A 19,650-nucleotide genomic window follows, 5' to 3' on the forward strand; every position below is an offset into this window, starting at 1 on the left:
TTTAGTGGCGCTAAATAAAACCCATGTATTTAAATGGCAGTTACGTAGACATGAACAGGGTTATGGGACATGTTACATAGTCCTAAGCAGCTTCGAATCGACACTAGGATGTTGTATACAGACAGCATCCTAGTTGAGCACTGTTTCTGTACCTGCAATCCGAAATTAATTACAGCCTTATGTGTATGGACATATGTTGAAGAAGCGAGTGTTTTCCAGTTGAAAAATGACAATACTAGGCTAATCGTTAGAATGGAAGACCCTGGATAAAATCTGTTTTAAAATGTTTTTGATAGCGTTCCTAGAGATTATAGATATGCCTGTCGACGGGAATCTTTGTTTTTTTGTTAAACGGTACACTTTATTAACCTTGTACAAACATTCGGAAGTTTTGCGATATTACGTTCGGTTTCGCGACACGGATACAGCTAACCATTTACAGTGAATTCTGAAAGTATTCAGACCCCTTGACTTTTTCCACATTTTGTTCCATTACAGACTAATTCTAAAATTGATTACAATTCCCCCCCGAACCCCAAATCAATCTACACACAATACCCCATAATGATAAAGCAAAAACAAGTTTAGGCATTGAATTTTTTTTAAATAAAAAATAAAAAACTGAAATAGTACATTTACATAAGTATTCTTACTCTTTACTCTGTACTTTGTTGAAGCACCTTTGGCAGCGATTACAGCCTTGAGTCTTCTTGGGTATGACGCTACAAGCTTGGCACACCTGTATTTGGGGAGTTTCTCCCATTCTTCTCTGCAGATCCTCTCAAGCTCTGCCAGGATGGAGAGCGTCGCTGCACAGCTATTTTCAGGTCTCTCCAGAGATGTTTGATCGGGTTCAAGTCCAGGCTCTGGCTGGGCTATTCATGGAAATTTAGAGACTTGTCCCGAAGCCACTCCTACATTGTCTTGGCTGTGTGCTTAGGGTCGTTATCCTGTTGGAAGATGAACCTTAGCCCCAGTCTGAGGTCTTGGGCGCTCTGGAGAAGGTTTTCATTAAGGAACTCTCTGTACTTTGCGCCGTTCATATTTCCCTCGATCCTGACTAGTCTCACAGTCCCTGCCGCTGAAAAACATCCCCACAGCATGATGCAGCCACCACCATGCTTCACAGTAGGGATGATGCCAGGTTTCTTCCAGCCGTGACTTTTAGTTTTTTAAATTTCACCTTTATTTAACTAGGCAAGTCAATGACGCTGGTCTGAGAATCCTTTAGATGCTGTTTGGCAAACTTCAAGCGTGCTATCATGTGCCTTTTACTAAGGAGTGGCTTCAGTCTGGCCACTCTACCATAAAGACCTGATTGGTGGAGGGATGGTTGTCCTTCTGGAAGGTTCTCCCATCTCCACAGAGGAACTCTGGAGCTCTGTCAGAGTGACCATCGGGTTCTTGGCCACCTCCCTGACCAAGGCCCTTCTTCCCCTATTGCTCAGTTCGGCCGGGCGGCCATCTCTAGGAAGAGTCTGGGTGGTTCCGAACTTCTTCCATTTAAGAATGATGGAGGCCAGTGTTCTTGGGGACCTTCAATGCTGCAAACATTTTTGCACCTTTCCCCAGATCTGTGCCTCGACACAATCCTGTCTCTGAGCTCTTCGGACAATTCCTTCAACCTCATGGCTTGGTTTGTGCTCTGACATGCACTGTCAACTGTGGGACCTTATATAGACAGGTGTGTGCCTTACCAAATCATGACCAATCAATTAAATTTACCTCAGCTGGACTCCAATCAAGTTGTAGAAAGATCTCAAGATTGATCAATGGAAACAGGATGCACCTGAGTTCAAATTCGAGTCTCATAGCAAATGGTCTGAATACTTATGTAAATAAGGTATTGTCATTATTGGGTATTCTGTGTAGAAATTTTTATTTTTTATCAATTTTAGAATAAGGCTGTAACGTAACAAAATTGTGGAAAAAGGAGTCTGAATACTTTCCGAATGCACTGTATATAAGCCTGCGAGAACAGGGTGGCTCGCAAGGCTAAAACTGTTATTAATTTCAGATGCTAGGCACCAGAACGATATACATCTGTATACAACATCCTAGACGCAATCCGAAGCTAAGTCCTATGATGCAACTTTCATGTAACATCAGAGTTTTGTGCACCACTTTATATAAGTTTTTCCATATGACCTTAACCTTCATGTATTTCATCTGATGAAGAGGTACAAGAGGGAGGAACAAATCTGTCAGGAGTTGAAAGCAAGGCACAACTTTTCAACTAGAGAATAGCCTAAGTGGATACCTAAGGTGGCAAGGTGAAAAACCTGTCGATGTGCTGTTGAGCAAAGCACTTCACAGTAATTTGCTCCAGGGGTGCCATGCTACTATGGCTGACCCTGTATAACAACACATTTCAAAGCACCTATCCAGTGTGTGACAATTTGAAAAAAAGATTTGAATAAACTAAAAACTTTACAAATCTTTGATTCAAATGGTAGACTTTGCTGCCATCATGTGGCTGGTAGAAAAACCTTTTGAATACCTTTTACATGTTCAATGCACAAATGTAACCCATAATTGAATGTTAAATCAGATGTTAAGATTAGTCCTTCCATTGACTGTCATATGGAAAGTATAAAGTTCACATAATCTGCACCAGTCTGGAAGAGCATGACTTGACAAAAGCCATGATGGCTACGGCAATGTGGGCACAAACTCTTGGTACAGTTTCAATAGTCCAACTTGCTCAAACTCCCTTTTTAGCTCCTCGGGGGACAAAAACGCTTTGATTTCAAAAGATGAGATCCTGTGAATGAGAGAAAAAAACACATTGAGGGATGATAGAGTGAGGAGCAGTAAGTGAAATCAAAGACTGATTACAGTGAGTTCTTGAACACATTGCCAGAGACCTTTACAACGCCCAAATTTACAATTGCAAAATGCCCACGTTATGACACAAATTCATATAGAAAAGCTGAGGAAATCCTTAACCGTTTGAGGTCTGAGACTTGGGTTTCGCAAAGAATTCTCATCATCTTCTCTTTGCATCTCTTTCCTGATGAATCCACATCTACTTTCACAGTTCTCTGGAGATGGATGTATTCCTACAAATGAAAACAAACAGCAAACAGGCGTGGATTTGGCTTGTGAAACCAGCAGTTAATTAATACTGTTCAAGTACAAGTTTAGCATGGATAGTAGTTATTCCTGGTTGGCAAATGATGAAGGAGGCAGGGTAATAATGATCAATAAATGTATTGTATGATGTTGCAATAATTAAGGTGCCAAGTCAACATGTCCCAACACTGTTTGTCTGAATTATATTTTCCAACTTTCATATTCAGTACAACTTTCTTTACATGCACAATTAATTACTGAACAAAGGAAAAGTGGAAAACAACAGACATTTTGTGGAATGACATACTGTGCTTTTTCAGTCATTAATTTAGGTTCAGATGAAATATGAACACCACATATTTAAAAGAGTGGATTAGGCCTAAAACATAACATACATTTGGAGGGGAGTGAAATTGGACAGTGAAGCTACCATTTTTTATTTGTCTCTATAATCCAGCATTTTAGATTAGATGTTTTACATTTGGTGACAGTATAGAATGTCACCTATTTTGGGGTATTTTCATACACTCCCCTATGTATTTATTTGGACAGTAATACTAAAACTTTTAATTTGACATAAAACGTTTTATATGAGGTGGCAGTTTACAATGTTACCATCTATTTGAGGGTATTTTAATACATACGTTTTACCGTTTGAAAATGAAAGGACTTTATGTATCTAGTCCAGCCATTTGAAGGTATCATAAGAATTCATTTTACTCAATGTTTAGTATTTGGTCCCATATTCCTAGCACACAATGACTACATCAAGCTTGTGACTCTACAAACTTGTTGGATGTATTTGCATTTTGTTTTGGTTGTATTTCGGATTATGTTGTGCTCAATAGAAATGAATGGTAAATAACGTAGTGTTATTTTGGAGTCACTTTTATTGTAAATAAGAATAGAATTTGTTTCTGAACACTACTACATAAATGTGGATGCTACCATGATTACAGATTATCCTGAATGAATCATGAATAATGGGTTAGGGTTAGTGATTATGCCCCCAAAACACAATAACCTCTCATCATTATCAATAACAGGGGATAGCATTTTTGGGGGGATAAGATATTTATGCCTCTAACTTTCTCACTCCACTGTTGACTTTCATTATTCACAATTCATTCAGGATTATCCGTAATCATGGTAGCATTCACATTAAATGTTGAAATGACACAATTCATGATTTACCATTCATTTCTATTTGGCACAACATAATCCGAAACACAACCAAAACAAACTGCAAATGCATCCAACAAGTTTGTAGAGTCACAGGCTTGATGTAGTCATGGCATGCTTGGAATATGGGACCAAATACTAAACCTTTGACTACTTTGATACACTATAAGCGAATTTGTTAAAATACTTATGACTTCTTCAAATGGGGGGGGACTAGATACATAAAGTGCTTTCATTTCTAAATGGTAAAACAGATATGTATGAAAATACCCTTAAATAAAGGTGACATTCTGTACTGTCGCCTCACATGAAACATTTCATCTCAAATCCAAAATGCTGAAGTAAAGAACAAAATGTAACATATGGAAGGGAGAGTACATGACATCATTATATCGTGAGGGTTTACATACACCTGAGCCAAATACATTTAAACTGTTTTACAATTCCTGACATTTATTCCTCGTAAAAATTCCCCGTCTTGGGTCAGTTAGGATCACCACTTTATTTTAAGAATGTGAAATGTCAGAAAAATTCATCACATTCCCAGTGGCTCAGAAGTTTACATACACTCAATTAGTATATTGTAGCATTGCCTTTAAATTGTTTAACTTGGGTCAAATGTGTCGGGTAGCCTTCCACAAGCTTCCCACAATAAGTTGGGTGAATTTTGGCCCAGTCCTCCTGACAGAGCTAGTGAAACCGAGTCAGGTTTGTAGGCTTCCTTGCTCGCACACGCTTTTTCAGTTCTGCCCACAAATTTTCCATAGGATTGAGGTCAGGGCTTTGTGATGGCCACTCCAATATCTTGACTTTGTTGTCCTTAAGTAATTTTGCCACAACTTTGGAAGTATGCTTGAGGTCATTGTCCATTTGGAAGACCTATTTGCGACCAAGCTTTAACTTCTTGACTGATGTCTTGAGATGTTGCTTCAATGCATCCACATAATTTTCCTTCCTCATGACGCCATATATTTTGTGAAGTGCACCAGTCCCTCCTGCAGCAAAGCACCCCCACAACATGATGCTGCCACCCCCGTGCTTCAAGGTTGGGATGGTGTTCTTCAGCTTGCAAGCGTCCCCCTTTTTCCTCCAAACATAATGATGGTCATTATGGCCAAACAGTTTTATTTTCATTTCATCAGACCAGAGGATATTTCTCCAAAAAGAACGATCTTTGTCCCCATATGCAGTTGCAAACTGTAGTCTGGCTTTTTTATGGCGGTTTTGGAGCAGTGGCCTCTTCCTTGCTGAGAGGCCTTTCAGGTTATGTCGATATAAGACTCATTTTACTGTGGATATAGATACTTTGTACCCGTTTCCTCCAGCATCTTCACAAGGTCCTTTGCTGTTGTTCAGGGATTGATTTACATTTTTCGCACCAAAGTACGTTCATCTCTAGGAGACAGAACGTGTCTCCTTCCTGAGCGGTATGACGGCTGCATGGTGGCATAGTGTTTATACTTGCGTACTATTGTTTGTACAGATGAACGTGGTACCTTCAGGCGTTTGTAAATTGCTCCCAAGGATGAACCAGACTTGTGAAGTTCTACTATTGTCTTTACTGATTTCTTTTGATTTTCCCATGATGTCAAGCAAAGAGGCAGTGAGTTTGAAGGTTGGCCTTGAAATACATCCACAGGTACACCTCCAATTGACAAAAATAATGTCAATTAGCCTATCAGAAGCTTCTAAAGCCATGACATTATTTTCTAGAATTTCCCAAGCTGTTTAAAGGCAGTCAACTTACTGTATGTAAACTTCTGACCCACTGGAATTGTGATACAGAAAATTACAAGTGAAATAATCTGTCTGTAAACAATTGTTGGAAAAATTACTTGTGCCATACACAAAGTATATGTCCTAATCGACTATAGTTTGTTAACTATAAATTGGTGGAGTGGTTGAAAAACAAGTTTTAATGACTCCAACCTAGGTGTATGTAAACTTCCGACTTCAACTGTACATCATATTCATTATTTATCATGAGTATTATAGCTGATCTGAAGAGACGTCATTGCATCAGTTGAAGTCTAAACTCTACACTACCTTGATACTCCTCCTTGCGCCTTGCAGAAGGACAAGTATCAACTTCCCCAAGAACAGCCTTCCGGTAAGCCCCAAATCCAAGCTCCACTTTTCAATTGCCTTTATATATTTTGTTTTGGACCTCATATGGTCTATTAGAAAAAGAGCTATCCACATCTCCTCCTCACCACCCTCGTCTTGCACCTCCACCAGCGACTGGTCATTTAAAGTAAGTTCAGTGAAGTTCTGTTGGAGCCACAGCAGTAGTTCATGAACCATGGGGTCTGGCTCCAGTGCGGAGGCCTTTTCCAGCAGACTCTGCTTGATGTGTTGGCATTGTTTCCTGGAGAGCTGTTCAGAGCTGACACTTATTTTTGGGACACAGTGGGGGTACTCTGTTGGCAACTGGAAGAGGAGACTCAAAAGAGTTCTCTCACTGGTGGCTGCTTCCACCTTCATCTGGATGCGGAATACAAGTCCCTTTTCTGCTGTGAAAACACTAACATGTTCAAGTATCTCATATAACGTCACACCACTTGTAAAATACTACTAGCTATACATCGCTAGCATCTAGGCTAGCCAGCTAGCTAACATAAAGTAAAAACTCTAGCTAGTGTACATAATGTATCGTGGAATTGCCAACTCCAAGTACCTTAACTCCACAATGATTTCATCCACGGGGTTGAGCGCAGACTAGTTTGGGAAATTAACCGCCGACACGCATGCAGTCCATACCTCAAAATGTAAATTCTTAAACCCTTACAGTGTACCTATGCTTGTCCTTTGTTTTTGCATGCCTTTATTTTATAAAAAAGTATGGATTTCAGCAAACAATCAAAAACAACCCCCGACTGTTTCCTTGTTGAGATTCGCGCCGAGTTGCCATCGGTGATTGTATTTGACTAGCGTTTTATTTATAAGTATAGATTTCAGCAAACAAAATAAGGCATGCAACAGAAGACAAACATATGTACAAGGTAGGGGTTTAAGAATATACATTTTTGAAGGGTTCCCCAACTGGCGGCCTGCGGGGTGATTTCACTTGGCCTCAAAAAATTGTAGCAAATATGATATTTTAATTGTTGGACGAGTGATTTTAATTTTGGAAATATGTTCCAAAATATTCCCATGCTTAAAAGAGATATATGCTCAGTGGCCAGTTTATTAGGTACACCACCCCATTCTCAAAAATGTTTTCGCTTCTAGACAGTGAGTCATGTGGCCATGGCTTGCTGTATTAAGCAGGCAGACAGGAATCGCAGCACGTTAGAATGTGCAAAACGAGCAAATTTGAGTGTGGTACGATTGTTGTTGCCAGGTGCAGGTTCCAGTATCTCAGAAACAGCCAGCCTCCTGGCCTTTTCAGGCATGATAAGTGTCTAGGGTTTACAGAGAATGGTGCAACAAACTAAAAGCATCCAGTCAGCGGCAGTCTTGTTGGCAAAAAACAGCTCGTTGATGATTGGTCGAAATTGAATGACACACTGGGCTCCACTCTTATTAGCTAAAAACAAGGAGTGGATCCAGTGGGCATGCAACCACCAATACTGTACAATTGAGGGGAACCTGCCTGGTCCGACAAATCCCGGTTCCTGTTGCGTCATGCTGATGACAGTCAGGATTTGGCGTAAGAAGCATGAGTCCATGGCTCCATCTTGCCTGCTGTCAACGGTACAGGATGGTGACCGTGGTGGTGTAATGGTGTGGGGAATGTTTTCCGGGCACACGTTAGATCCCTTGATATCAATTGAGCAACATATCCATGCCACAAATAATTCAGTCTGTTCTGGAGCCAAAGCAGTGTCCTACCCAGTTCTAGATGTGTGTACCTAATAAACTGGCCAATGAGTGTATGCGATCATATACAAAATGTAAGCAAGGTTAGAAATTATGTTTTAAATCAAATAAAGTTGTATTCGTCACATACTTCGTAAACAACATGTGGACTAACTGTGAAACACTTACTTAGGGACCCTTCCCAACAATGCTGAGAAACAAAATAGAGAAATAATAGAAAGGTAAAACACGTAATAATTAATACACATTGAGTAACAATAAACTTGCCTATATACAAGTGGAACCAGTCAAATAGTATTAAATGAAACAGCAGGGAGCAACCCTCGACCTCCTAGCCCGAGGTCCGGCGCGCTATCGACTGTGCCGCAAAAGCATGCTCATGCGGCAGAGTCGATTTCCGCGCTTATGAACCCAGGGTCGTTACACTATATCTGTTTCGGCTTCTTACGGTCAATTTGTAGCTAGCCTACAAATTATTTGTAATGATGTTCTGGGATCGACATCTGAATCTAGTTGATGATCCCTGGCATAGCATTTCTAAGAAGTCTGAGTTTCATTTAAAAAAGTATCATCTGCGCCCAACTCCGTGGATTAAATCATCGTGGAATTGAGTTACTGGGCAGATCATTGTGAGAGAAACACATCTAGCTAGCTAGCTCAACAATTTACCTGATTTCTCAAGTAGCTCAAATTCGTCTTTTTCACAGTATATTGCTGATAAAACGGACATTTCATCCAATGCCATCTCAGACATTTCAAATTACAACTGTCATTCAAAATATCTCAAAAGAAATTAGTGCTTCTTTTACTCATTTTGTAAAAAAATGTACGCGTTAAATGTGTGCTTGTTGTTTATGTCCGAAGTACTTCAAGTCCCTATTTTTGGTTCCACCCGTATCCAGACAAAAAACTATGGTCAAAAGAGCTGATTTACTTGTAGTGTAGCTAGCTAGTTCAACTTGTAATTACAACTACACTACATGACCAAAAGTATGTGGATATGCTCGTCTAACATCTCATTCCAAAATTATGGGCATTAATATGGAGTTGGTCCACCCTTTGCTGCTATAACAGCCTCGACTCTTCTGGGAAGACTTTTCACTAGAATCTGTTGGAACATTTCTGCGGGGACTTGCTTCCATTCAGCCAAAAGAGCATTAATGAGGTTGGGCACTCATGTTGGCCGATTAGGCCTGGCTCGCAGTGTGCGTTCCAATTTATCCCAAAGGTGTTAGATGGGGTTGAGGTCGGGGCTCTGTGCAGGGCAGTCAAGTTCTTCCACACCGTTCTCAACAAACCATTTCAGTATGGACCTCGCTTTGTACACAGGGGCATTGTCATGCTGAGCTTGAGGAAAGGGCTTTCCCCAAACTGTTGCCACAAAGTTGGAAGCACAAAATCGTCTAGAATGTCATTGTATGCTGTAATGTTAAGATTTCCCTTCACTGGAACTAAGACAGTTATTGTGCTGACGTTGCTTCTAGAGGCAGTTTGGAACTCGGTAGTGAGTGTTGCAATCGAGGACAGACGATTTTTACATACTACGTGCTTAAGCACTAAGCGGTCCTGTTCTGTGAGATTGTGTAGCATACTGGTCCTGATCTGTGAGCTTGTGTGGCCTACCGTTGTTGCTCCTATATGTTTCCACTTCACCACAACAGCACTTACAGTTGACCAGGACAGCTCTAGCAGGGCGGAAATCTTACAAACGGACCTGTTGGAAAGGTGGCATCCTATGACGGTGCCACATTGAAAGTCACTGAGCTCTTCAGTAAGGCCATTGTTTGGCTGGGGAGATTGCATGTGTGCTCGATTTTATACAACTGTCAGAAACGGGTGTGGCTGAAATCCCCCCTATTGGGTCAAAGGGGAAATAAAAGTATTATCTGAGTTTTACCCGCTGTGTACCGGAGTCCTCTTTGCTAGCAACATCGGTAAACAGTGTCCTTCGCCCCCACATGCCGAACACATGCCATTGTTAACAGAACTGTGGGCGAAGGACACTTACCCGTGTGTACTAGCTTTAGCTAGATACCATTAACACGCCCCGAATCTTCTTCTTCTGTGGTTTATCGTCAGTTGGCATCCAACGTTATGATGCATTACCGCCATCTATCGTACTGGAGTGATAGTTTAAAAATGGACCAATACAAGTATAGAGGGTACTTGCAGATGCAAGAATGCTCACATGGAGGAATGCCTGAAATTTCGAGGCTGCAGTTGCACCCTTCTCAATTGTACCGAAAAACTGTTAATTACTCAGAGCGTCATTATCTGTTCACAATACACATTAATCACATATTTTTTTCTTAAACCTTTATTTAACTAGGCAAGTCAGTTAAGAACAAATTCTTATTTTCAATGACGGCCTAGGAACAGTGGGTTAACTGCCTGTTCAAGGTAGGGGATTTGAACTTGCAACCTTTCGGTTATTAGTCCAACGCGCTAACCACTAGGCTACCCTGCCGCCCCACATCTGATGGTCAACAATAAATAGCAGCGTGTGATTATCAGATAGACAGCTTTTCTCCACTGTTTTCATCTAAACTCCGTGGCGCACTGGTAAAGCCTCGCTCACATTTTCAGTCGTTGGCTTCAGTAGCCTATAGTCAGTTGGAATACCAATCCACATATCATGCTTGCCTTCAAGTTTACTATTTCAAAATCTGAATCTGCTATTTAAGATGCTTAAGACAGAAGCTTATACTATACTAAATAAAACAAATAATTTGCCCTGAATTTAACAAAATTATGATGAAAAAAGGTGTGTGTGTTGCATTGAAACTCAAGCCAAAGAATACACATTAACCTGTTTTATCTGGGACAAATACATGATCAATTTGTCTTCATTGAGAGTCCATTCCAAATGGTTGCTTCCATTGACCTGGGAGTTGATGCATTTAGTCATTGAGACACTTTAAATACATGCTACAAGCCCACAATTACAGTATCCCTCCCTTTAACTTAAAACAACACCATACAAACATGCCTTTACTTTAAACATAATATGGGATACAAATAGCACACAGTTCCATCTTATTAACTTAGGAGAATAGAATCACTTAAGAAAAGCCACCAATTAGTATGTCCTCCCAAACAAACAATTATTACAGTGAGTAAATATACATGTGATTGCGTGTCTGGACTCAGAGTCAATCAAAAGAGTTCACTTCAAGCAATGAAGCCAATCTAGCTGTCAATTAAACGTTGAGTTATTAGCAGAGTGCCAGAGTCTGGTCAATAAATACATTAGTACTCCCTCAAATCAATGAAGGAGAACATAGAGACGGTATTCAACCCTGTGAATCTTAAGTGGTAGTGGATAGCCTTGTCCCAGATCTGTATGTGATTTAGCCAACTTCTCTGACTATCATTGAATTGCATGACATCATACAGATCTGGGATCAGGCTATTAGTGTGGGGAGTGTTGGGGTTTAAGAGGAGGTCCAGCGCCACCAGGCCACTCTCATACGGTCCCACATGGCGCTGAGGGAGTCAAAGGCAGGACGCACGTCCAGGATGGTAAAGTTCTGCTTATTGATCTCACCGCCGTCGTAATAGTCAATCACATAGCGCACCTCCTTTCCACAGCGGTCTACGATCCAGTCGTGCCTGTCAAACGGTAAGCCATACCTGCAAACACAAAATGAGGTCGTATGATCTAGTGTTTCACAAATTGAAACAACCAGAAAAAGAGTGCTAGTTGTACTTGCTTGGCCTAGGTCTGTCAAGAAAATGTATATATTTTTGCATGCGTCCTCTCACTGTTAACTGCGTTTATTTTCAGCAAACCTAACATGTGTAAATATTTGTATGAACATAAGGAGATTCAACAACTGAGACATAAACTGAACAAGTTTCACAGACATGTGACTAACAGAAATTGAATAATGTGTCCCTGAACAAAGGGGGGGGGTCAAAATCAAAAGGTAACAGTCAGTATCTGGTGTGGCCACCAGCTGCATTAAGTACTGCAATGCATCTACTCCTCATGGACTGCACCAGATTTTCCAGTTCTTGCTGTGAGATGTTACCCCACTCTTCCACCAAGGCACCTGCAAGTTCCCAGACATTTCTGGGGGGAAATGGCCCTAGCCCTCACCCTCCGAGCCAACAGGTCCCAGATGTGCTCAATGGGATTGAGATCCAGGCTTTTCGCTGGCCATGGCAGAACACTGACATTCCTGTCATGCAGGAAATCACGCACAGAACGAGCAGTATAGCTGGTGGCATTGTCATGCTGGAGGGTCATTTCAGGATGAGCCTGCAGGAAGGGTACCAAATGAGGGAGGAGGATGTCTTCCCTGTAACGCACAGCGTTGAGATTGCCTGCAATGACAACAAGTTCAGTCCAATGATGCTGTGACACACCGCCTCAGACCATGACGGCCCCTTCACCTCCAAATCGATCCCGCTCCAGAGTACAGGCTTCGGTGTAACGCTCATTCCTTCGACAATAAACGCGATTCCGACCATCACCCTGGTGAGACAAAACCACGACTCGTCAGTAAAGAGCCCTTTTTGCCAGTCCTGTCTGGTCCAGCGACGGTGGGTTTGTGCCCATAGGCAACGTTGTTGCCGGTGATGTCTGGTGAGTACCTGCCTTACAACAGGCCTACAAGCCCTCAGTCCAGCCTCTCTCAGCCTATTGTGGACAGTCTGAGCACTGATGGAGGGATTGTGCATTCCTTGTGTAACTCGGGCAGTTGTTGTTGCCATCCTGTACCTGTCCCGCAGGTGTGATGCTCGGATGTACCGATCCTGTGCAGGTGTTGTTACACGTGGTCTGCCACTGCGAGGACGATCAGCTGTCCGTCCTGCCTCCCTGTAGCGCTCACAGTACAGACATTGCAATATATTGCCCTGGCCACATCTGCAGTCCTCATGTGCCTAAGGCACGTTCACGCAGATGAGCAGGGACCCTGGGCATCTTTCTTTTGGTGTTTTTCAGAGTCAGTAGAAAGGCCTCTTTAGTGTCCTAAGTTTTCATAACTGTGACCTTTATTGCCTACCGTCTGTAAGCTGTTAGTGTCTTAATGACAGTTCCACAGGTGCATGTTTATTAATTGTTTATGGTTCATTGAACAAGCATACCACCCTGCATACCACTACTGGCTTGCTTCTGAAGCTAAGCAGGGTTGGTCCTGGTCAGTCCCTGGATGGGAGACCAGATGCTGCTGGAAGTGGTGTTGGAGGGCCAGTAGGAGGCACTCTTTCCTCTGGTCTAAAAAAATATCCCAATGCCCCAGGGCAGTGATTGGGGACACTGCCCTGTGTAGGGTGCCGTCTTTCGGATGGGACGTTAAACGGGTGTCCTGACTCTCTGAGGTCATTAAAGATCCCATGGCACTTATCGTAAGAGTAGGGGTGTTAACCCCGGTGTCCTGGCTAAATTCCCAATCTGGCCCTCAAACCATCATGGTCACCTAATAATCCCCAGTTTACAATTGGCTCATTCATCCCCCTCCTCTCCCCTGTAACTATTCCCCAGGTCGTTGCTGCAAATGAGAACGTGTTCTCAGTCAACTTACCTGGTAAAATAACGGTAAAATAAAAAAAGAAATAAAAAGCATGGGAAACAGTGCTTACACCCATTACAATGAAGATCTGTGAAGTTATTTGGATTTTTACGAATTATCTTTGAAAGACAGGGTCCTGAAAATGGGAGGTTTCTTTTTTTGCTGAGTTTATGTAACTTCCATGCAGAACTGTTTACACCAAAAACTCACCCCATCCAGTGGCGAAACCTGGCTCTTGGAGTGAATTCTTTTGCTTTGCCTCCAAACCGTAACAGGGAGGGTCCGCATGGACATTCCCTAGAAAGAAAGAAATTAAATACAATTCACATATCTGGTATGGCACACATTTCATGACATGCACTGGTCGTTGAGGGGTAATTTGAAGCGTCAGTAAAGTGCTTATTAAAGTGCTGTGATTATTATTATTTGACCCTGCTGGTCATCTATGAACATTTTAACATCTTGGCCATGTTCTGTTATAATCTCCACCCGGCACAGCCAGAAGGACTGGCCACACCTCATAGCCTGGTTCCTCTCTAGGTTTCTTCCTAGGTTCTGGACTTTCTACAGAGTTTTTCCTAGCCATCGTGCTTCTACACCTGCATTGCTTGCTGTTTGGGGTTTTAGGCTGGATTTCTGTACAGCACTTTGTGACATCAGCTGATGTAAGAAGGGCTTTACAAATAAATTTGATTGATTGATTGAAGTGCGCTCAACCTTACATGGTATTGTACCAGAGTCTGAGATGTTGATTGTTCTCTGAGGTTACTCACTTCTTATGGAATTGTTCCCATTTGAGGATCTCCTGCCATGCCTGTTCATTGTTCTGGTTGTGAATCTTGATGATGTTTGTCATGTCTTTTTGACCAAGATCTTCATCCTTCCAGTGCCATCTGTGAAACAATTTTAATGAGTCAGTACACAACAGTAGAAACCCTAAACCCAAGCCCATAGAGATATAACTATAGGTTCTATCAATTCAATACATTCTATCTCTATGGCCAAGCCATATTTCTTCAGTGTTCTGATTGGTCGACTGACCCTTTCCTCAGCATGGCATTCCAGAACATCTGCTCCGAGGGGTAGACCCAGTTCTGATCCGTACCACCCCGGGGGATCTGGGACTCCTCTCTGTTCACTGACAGATCAAAGGGCTGACCTGGGGCAGGCTGCTGGTTGGGTGGGGGCATCTGGATAAAGAGAAATAACAAAACATAACGATGAGATGTAGCCTTCAGGGTTTTAAGTCTCATCAATATATGCTGTAGTGTCATATATCTCCTAATTGACTGGTTTTGATTCGATTTTAGCCTATTAGTCAACAAGTTCCTGGGTTATGAAAAAAGAGAGGTACACTAAACAACATTTAGTACATCAGTTTATTTAAAAACTCTGTAACACTTCACTTTAGTGTTCTTATCACAGCGCAATTATAGTTGTAGGAGTAACAAGTATTGTAATTACATAGTAGTAAGAATAATACACAGTGCATGTAAAGGTATTTTAGCTGCTTTGCGTACCATGTTTGCGATATCGATGTCAGACACAAATTTCTCTCTGTTGGCTGCTTTCATGGGGCACTCCACAAACTCGTATGCCCGATCCTGATGTTTTGGCCCTGCCTGGTCTGAAGCTGGGGTTGTTGGGGGGGCCGCGCTCTCAACCTGGGCCGGGGCGGACGCCTTGTGCATGGGACACTCTGGTGGTGGTAATGGTGCACCTGAGAGGACAGGTCAAAATACATTAGTACAATGAAAAACAATATCTGCTTTGTTATTGCTATGCAAGGTGTGACAGCTGATGGGGTTATGGGTATAAATTGCAGACAACAGAGAACCAATAGACAAACACAAACAGTATCAACCTGACACAGTTGAAGAGACTTACTTGGTTTGGTCTCCTTTTGCATGGGGCATCCCTGGGGTGGTGAGCCAGCATAGGGGTGAGCGACCACAAAGTCCTCTGCTTTAACTGTTGAACCGGACATGGGATCCATTCTACCTGACAAGTTAGTCACTGGAAAGGTCTATACCCCAGACCTGCCAGCAATATAACAGATATTAACGTTAAGAAATAAGAAATGTGTAAAGGGTCATTAATTCCTGCTATGCCTCATAGCTAGCTCATCCCACATATAGCCTGTTAATTAATTAACCAGTCATACAGCTAATGGTCAAAGATTGAAACAACAGCACCCCTAGCTTGTTATTTCCATACGTCTGTAACACATGACAGTTGTCCTAAATGGAATATTACAGTAACTGTTGAAATTAGCATTGCAACAGCAACGATTATGTAAATATCACGACCTTGCATGTACTCTAGACCATACCAACTGCCGGATACTGCAGCGGTAGGACTCCCATCCCATGCTGGTTTGAAATTGGTTTAGAAATGACAGACTCATTTTATGACTAAACTCGTTGCCTATTTCTTGAAATATATAAGTAAAACAAACGATTTTACTATGGAATAATCTAGTAAATATAAACGTGTTACCTTGATGAAGGTAGTCCGTCTATGTTGCAATGTCGTGAAAGTTAGCAAACACTACACACCCACAATGCATTGGGGGAATGTTCTGGTTACTTTTGGGAGAATCTCAATTGTCTCCACTTTGCGTCCTCTCCAACAGAGAACGAAATTAACCGGGATTCCTATGAGTTGTAGCCGCAATGGCGCTGTCCATTCCTAAACTGTCACATACGCTATAATGGCACAGATATAAAGATGAGTCCTGTATCTATCTCTATGGGTATAAAGAACAAAGAACGGTCGACTTCAAAACCCATTGCAGGTCAGACAGGAGAGAACCAGACAGTCTTGTCACAATTTACCCATGATACATCACGGTTTTGATGCTCGTGTTCGAGAGCATCATAACCAAAGAGTTTTTAAACCAATTTCCGGACACGCTTGCGAAACAGACCAAGCAGACTTGGCCGGGGTTTGAGAAGTCAATTGGAGAAGTTATTTTTTCCCCCTTGGTTGTTCATTTTCTCGAAAGGCACCACCTAAATTCGAGCCAATGTCTTAAGAATTTACAATTGTTCTTACTCCAACCTCTGAACGTGATAAACTGACACGTTTTCATTTTCGTAAAAAAAACAAGTCTTTGATTTGACGGCGCGAGAGACGCGTTAGTACGACCGAGTTTAGCTAGCCAACGTCGCCATGACATCGCATACAATGGGAAAGTCTATTAGAGAAGCTGTTTCTGCAAATCTTCATACTGTACTGTCTTTGTTCGAGAGCATCAAAACCGTGATGTATCGTTGGTAAATTATGACAGACGTGAATGATCTAGAAATAATATTGAGTAGTCATTTAGGATGCAAGGTGATTTGTAGATCAATCAGTCTCAACTCACCTTTATCCCATTTAATCCCATAATTTTTCATTACACCCAGAAATCTGCTCCTTTTATTCTCTGTTGCCAACGCACAAGACGACCAGTTCTTATAGCCTTTAGCCGTACCCTTATCCTACTCCTCTGGTGATGTAGAGGTTAACCCAGGCCCTGTAACCCCCAGTTCCACTCCTATTCCCCAGGCTCTATCATTTGTTGACTTCTGTAACCGTAAAAGCCTTGGTTTCATGCAAGTTAACATCAGAAGCCTCCACCCTAAGTTTTTTTTCCCACTGCTTTAGCACACTCCACCAACCTTGATGTCCTAGCCTTGCCTGAATCTTGGCTTTGGAAGGCCACCAAAAATTGTGAAATTTCCATCCCTAACTATAACATTTTCCGCCAAGATAGAACTGCCAAAGGGGGTGGAGTTCTGTCATGCTATCCAGGTCTGTGCCCACACAGTTTAAGTACTACTTTTAAAAATCCACCTTTCCAGAAATAAGTCTCTCACCATTGCCGCTTGTTACAGACCCCCCTCAGCCCCCAGCTGCGACCTGGGCACCATATGTTAATTACTTGCCCCCCATTTATCTTCAGAGTTTGTACTGTTAGGTGACCTAAATTGGGATATGCTTAACACCCCGGCCGTCCTACAATCTAAACTAGATGCCCTCAATCTCACCCAAATTTACATGGAACCTACCAGGTACAACCCCAAATCTGTAAACTTGGGCACCCTCATAGATATCATCCTGACCAACCTGTCCTCTAAATACACTTCTGCTGTCTTCAACCAGGATCTCAGCGATCACTGCCTCATTGCCTGCGTCCGTAATGGGTCCGCGGTCAAATGACCACCCCTCATCACAGTCAAACGCTCCCTAAAACACTTCAGCGAGCAGGCCTTTCTAATCGACCTGGCCCGGGTATCCTGGAAGGATATTGACCTCATTCCGTCAGTAGAGGATGCCTGGTTAGTCTTTAAAAGTGCTTTCCTCACCATCTTAAATAAGCATGCCCCGTTCAGAAAATGTAGAACCCGGAACAGATATAGCCCTTGGTTCACTCCAGACCTGACTGCCCTTGACCAGCACAAAAACATCATGTGGCATACTGCATTAGCATCAAATAGCCCCCACGATATGCAACTTTTCAGGGAAGTTAGGAACCAATATACACAGGCATTTAGGAAAACAAAGGTTAGCTTTTTCAAACAGAAATATGCATTCTGTAGCACAAACTCCAAAAAGTTCTGGAACACTGTAAAGTCCATGGAGAATAAGAGCACCTCCTCCCAGCTGCCCACTGCACTGAGGCTAGGAAACACTGTCACCACCGATAAATCTACGATAATCGAGAATTTCAATAAGCATTTTTCTACGGCTGGCCATGCTTTCCACCTGGCTACCCTACCCCGGTCAGCAGCTCTGCACCCCCCACAGCAACTTACCCGAACCTCCCCCATTTCTCCATCACCCAAATCCAGATAGCTGATGTTCTGAAAGAGCTGCAAAATCTGGACACCTACAAATTAGCTGGGCTAGACAATCTGGACCTTCTCTTTGTAAAATTATCCATTGCCATTGTTGCAACCCATATTACTAGCGTGTTCAACCTCTCTCTCGTATCGTCTGAGATCCCCAAAGATTGGAACGCTGCCGCGGTCATCCCCCTCTTCAAAGGGGGAGACACTCTAGACCCAAACTACAGACCTATATCTATCTTACCCTGCCTTTCTAAGGTCTTCGAAAGCCAAGTTAACAAACAGATCACCGACCATTTCGAATCACACGTACCTTCTCCGCTATGCAATCTGGTTTCCAAGCTGGTCATGGGTGCACCTCAGCCACGCTCAAGATCCTAAATGATATCATAACCGCCATCGACAAAAGACAATACTGTGCAGCCGTATTCATCGACCTGGCCAAGGCTTTCGACTGTCAACCACCTCATTCTTATTGGCAGACTCAACAGCCTTGGTTTCTCAAATGACTGCCTCGCCTGGTTCACCAACTACTTCTCAGACAGAGTTCAGTGTGTCAAATCGGAGGGCCTGTTGTCCGGACCTCTGGCAGTCTCTATGGGGTGCCACAGGGTTCAATTCTCGGGCCGACTCTTTTCTCTGTATAAATCAATGATGTCGCTCTTGCGGCTGGTGATTCTCTGATCCACCACTACGCAGACGACACCATTCTGTATACCTCTGGCCCTTCTTTGGACACTGTGTTAACTAACCTCCAGACGAGCTTCAATGTCGTATAACTCTCCTTCCGTGGTCTCCAACTGCTCTTAAATGCAAGTAAAACTAAATGCATGCTCTTCAACCGATCGCTGCCCGCACCTGCCCGCCCGCCTAGCATCACTACTCTGGACGGTTCTGACTTAGAATATATGGACAACTACAAATACCTTGGTGTCTGGCTAGACTGTAAACTCTCCTTCCAGACTCATATTAAGCATCTCCAATCCAAAATTAAATCAAGAACCGGCTTCCTATTTCGCAACAAAGCATCCTTCACTCATGCTGCCAAACATCACCCCCAAAGCCAATTCCTCCTTTGGCCGTCTTTCCTTCCAGTTCTCTGCTGCCAATGACTGGAACGAATTGCAAAAATCACTGAAGCTGGAGACACATATCCCCCTCACTAACTTTAAGCATCAGCTATCAGAGCAGCTTACAGATCATTGCACCTGTACATA

At 42.5% G+C, this 19,650-nt stretch overlaps 2 protein-coding genes across 5 annotated transcripts; both read right to left on the minus strand.

Annotated features, from left to right (window-relative positions):
- Window positions 1-611: 611 nt before the first annotated feature.
- On the minus strand, window positions 612-9,961 carry rwdd3 (RWD domain containing 3). Of its 3 annotated transcripts, none has more exons than XM_055883045.1 (4): window positions 8,749-9,956; window positions 6,304-6,767; window positions 2,950-3,062; window positions 612-2,764 (listed from the first exon to the last, which is right to left on the minus strand). In XM_055883045.1, the coding sequence occupies exons 1-4, from the start codon at window positions 8,831-8,833 to the stop codon at window positions 2,653-2,655; spliced, it is 774 nt and encodes a 257-aa protein (XP_055739020.1). In that variant the 5' UTR covers window positions 8,834-9,956; the 3' UTR covers window positions 612-2,652. The 3 variants fall into 3 exon arrangements, with proteins under 3 accessions (XP_055739020.1, XP_055739019.1, XP_055739021.1); XM_055883044.1 differs by having other exon boundaries at window positions 6,304-6,770; XM_055883046.1 differs by having other exon boundaries at window positions 2,654-2,764; window positions 6,471-6,770; window positions 8,749-9,961.
- Window positions 9,962-10,877: 916 nt separating this feature from the next.
- LOC129823926 (holocytochrome c-type synthase-like) lies at window positions 10,878-16,447 on the minus strand. 2 transcript variants are annotated; one of them, XM_055883047.1, is made up of 7 exons: window positions 16,098-16,447; window positions 15,486-15,637; window positions 15,119-15,318; window positions 14,640-14,788; window positions 14,372-14,491; window positions 13,809-13,895; window positions 10,878-11,712 (listed from the first exon to the last, which is right to left on the minus strand). In XM_055883047.1, exons 2-7 carry the CDS (start codon window positions 15,592-15,594, stop codon window positions 11,514-11,516), a joined length of 864 nt encoding a protein of 287 aa, XP_055739022.1. In that variant the 5' UTR covers window positions 15,595-15,637; window positions 16,098-16,447; the 3' UTR covers window positions 10,878-11,513. The 2 variants fall into 2 exon arrangements, with proteins under 2 accessions (XP_055739022.1, XP_055739023.1); XM_055883048.1 differs by lacking the exon at window positions 16,098-16,447 and adding an exon at window positions 15,908-15,951.
- Between the last annotated feature and the right edge of the window lie 3,203 nt (window positions 16,448-19,650).

Source organism: Salvelinus fontinalis, chromosome 26 (assembly GCF_029448725.1).
Source record: "Salvelinus fontinalis isolate EN_2023a chromosome 26, ASM2944872v1, whole genome shotgun sequence".
Classification (NCBI taxonomy): domain Eukaryota; kingdom Metazoa; phylum Chordata; class Actinopteri; order Salmoniformes; family Salmonidae; genus Salvelinus; species Salvelinus fontinalis.

Bases quoted from the DNA above. Each gene is read 5' to 3' on its own strand.
- rwdd3 (XM_055883044.1), bottom strand. From the start codon at position 8,833: ATGTCTGAGATGGCATTGGATGAAATGTCCGTTTTATCAGCAATATAC. The intron at 6,771-8,748 runs GTAAATTGTTGA...GTGTTTTCACAG, and splicing joins TGAGCTACTTGAGAAATCAG to CAGAAAAGGGACTTGTATTC. The intron at 3,063-6,303 runs GTAGTGTAGAGT...TTTCATTTGTAG, and splicing joins GCGCAAGGAGGAGTATCAAG to GAATACATCCATCTCCAGAG.
- LOC129823926 (XM_055883047.1), bottom strand. From the start codon at position 15,594: ATGGATCCCATGTCCGGTTCAACAGTTAAAGCAGAGGACTTTGTGGTC. The intron at 14,789-15,118 runs GTACGCAAAGCA...CTCTTTATCCAG, and splicing joins ACATCGATATCGCAAACATG to ATGCCCCCACCCAACCAGCA. The intron at 14,492-14,639 runs GTCAGTCGACCA...ATTGTTTCACAG, and splicing joins AATGCCATGCTGAGGAAAGG to ATGGCACTGGAAGGATGAAG.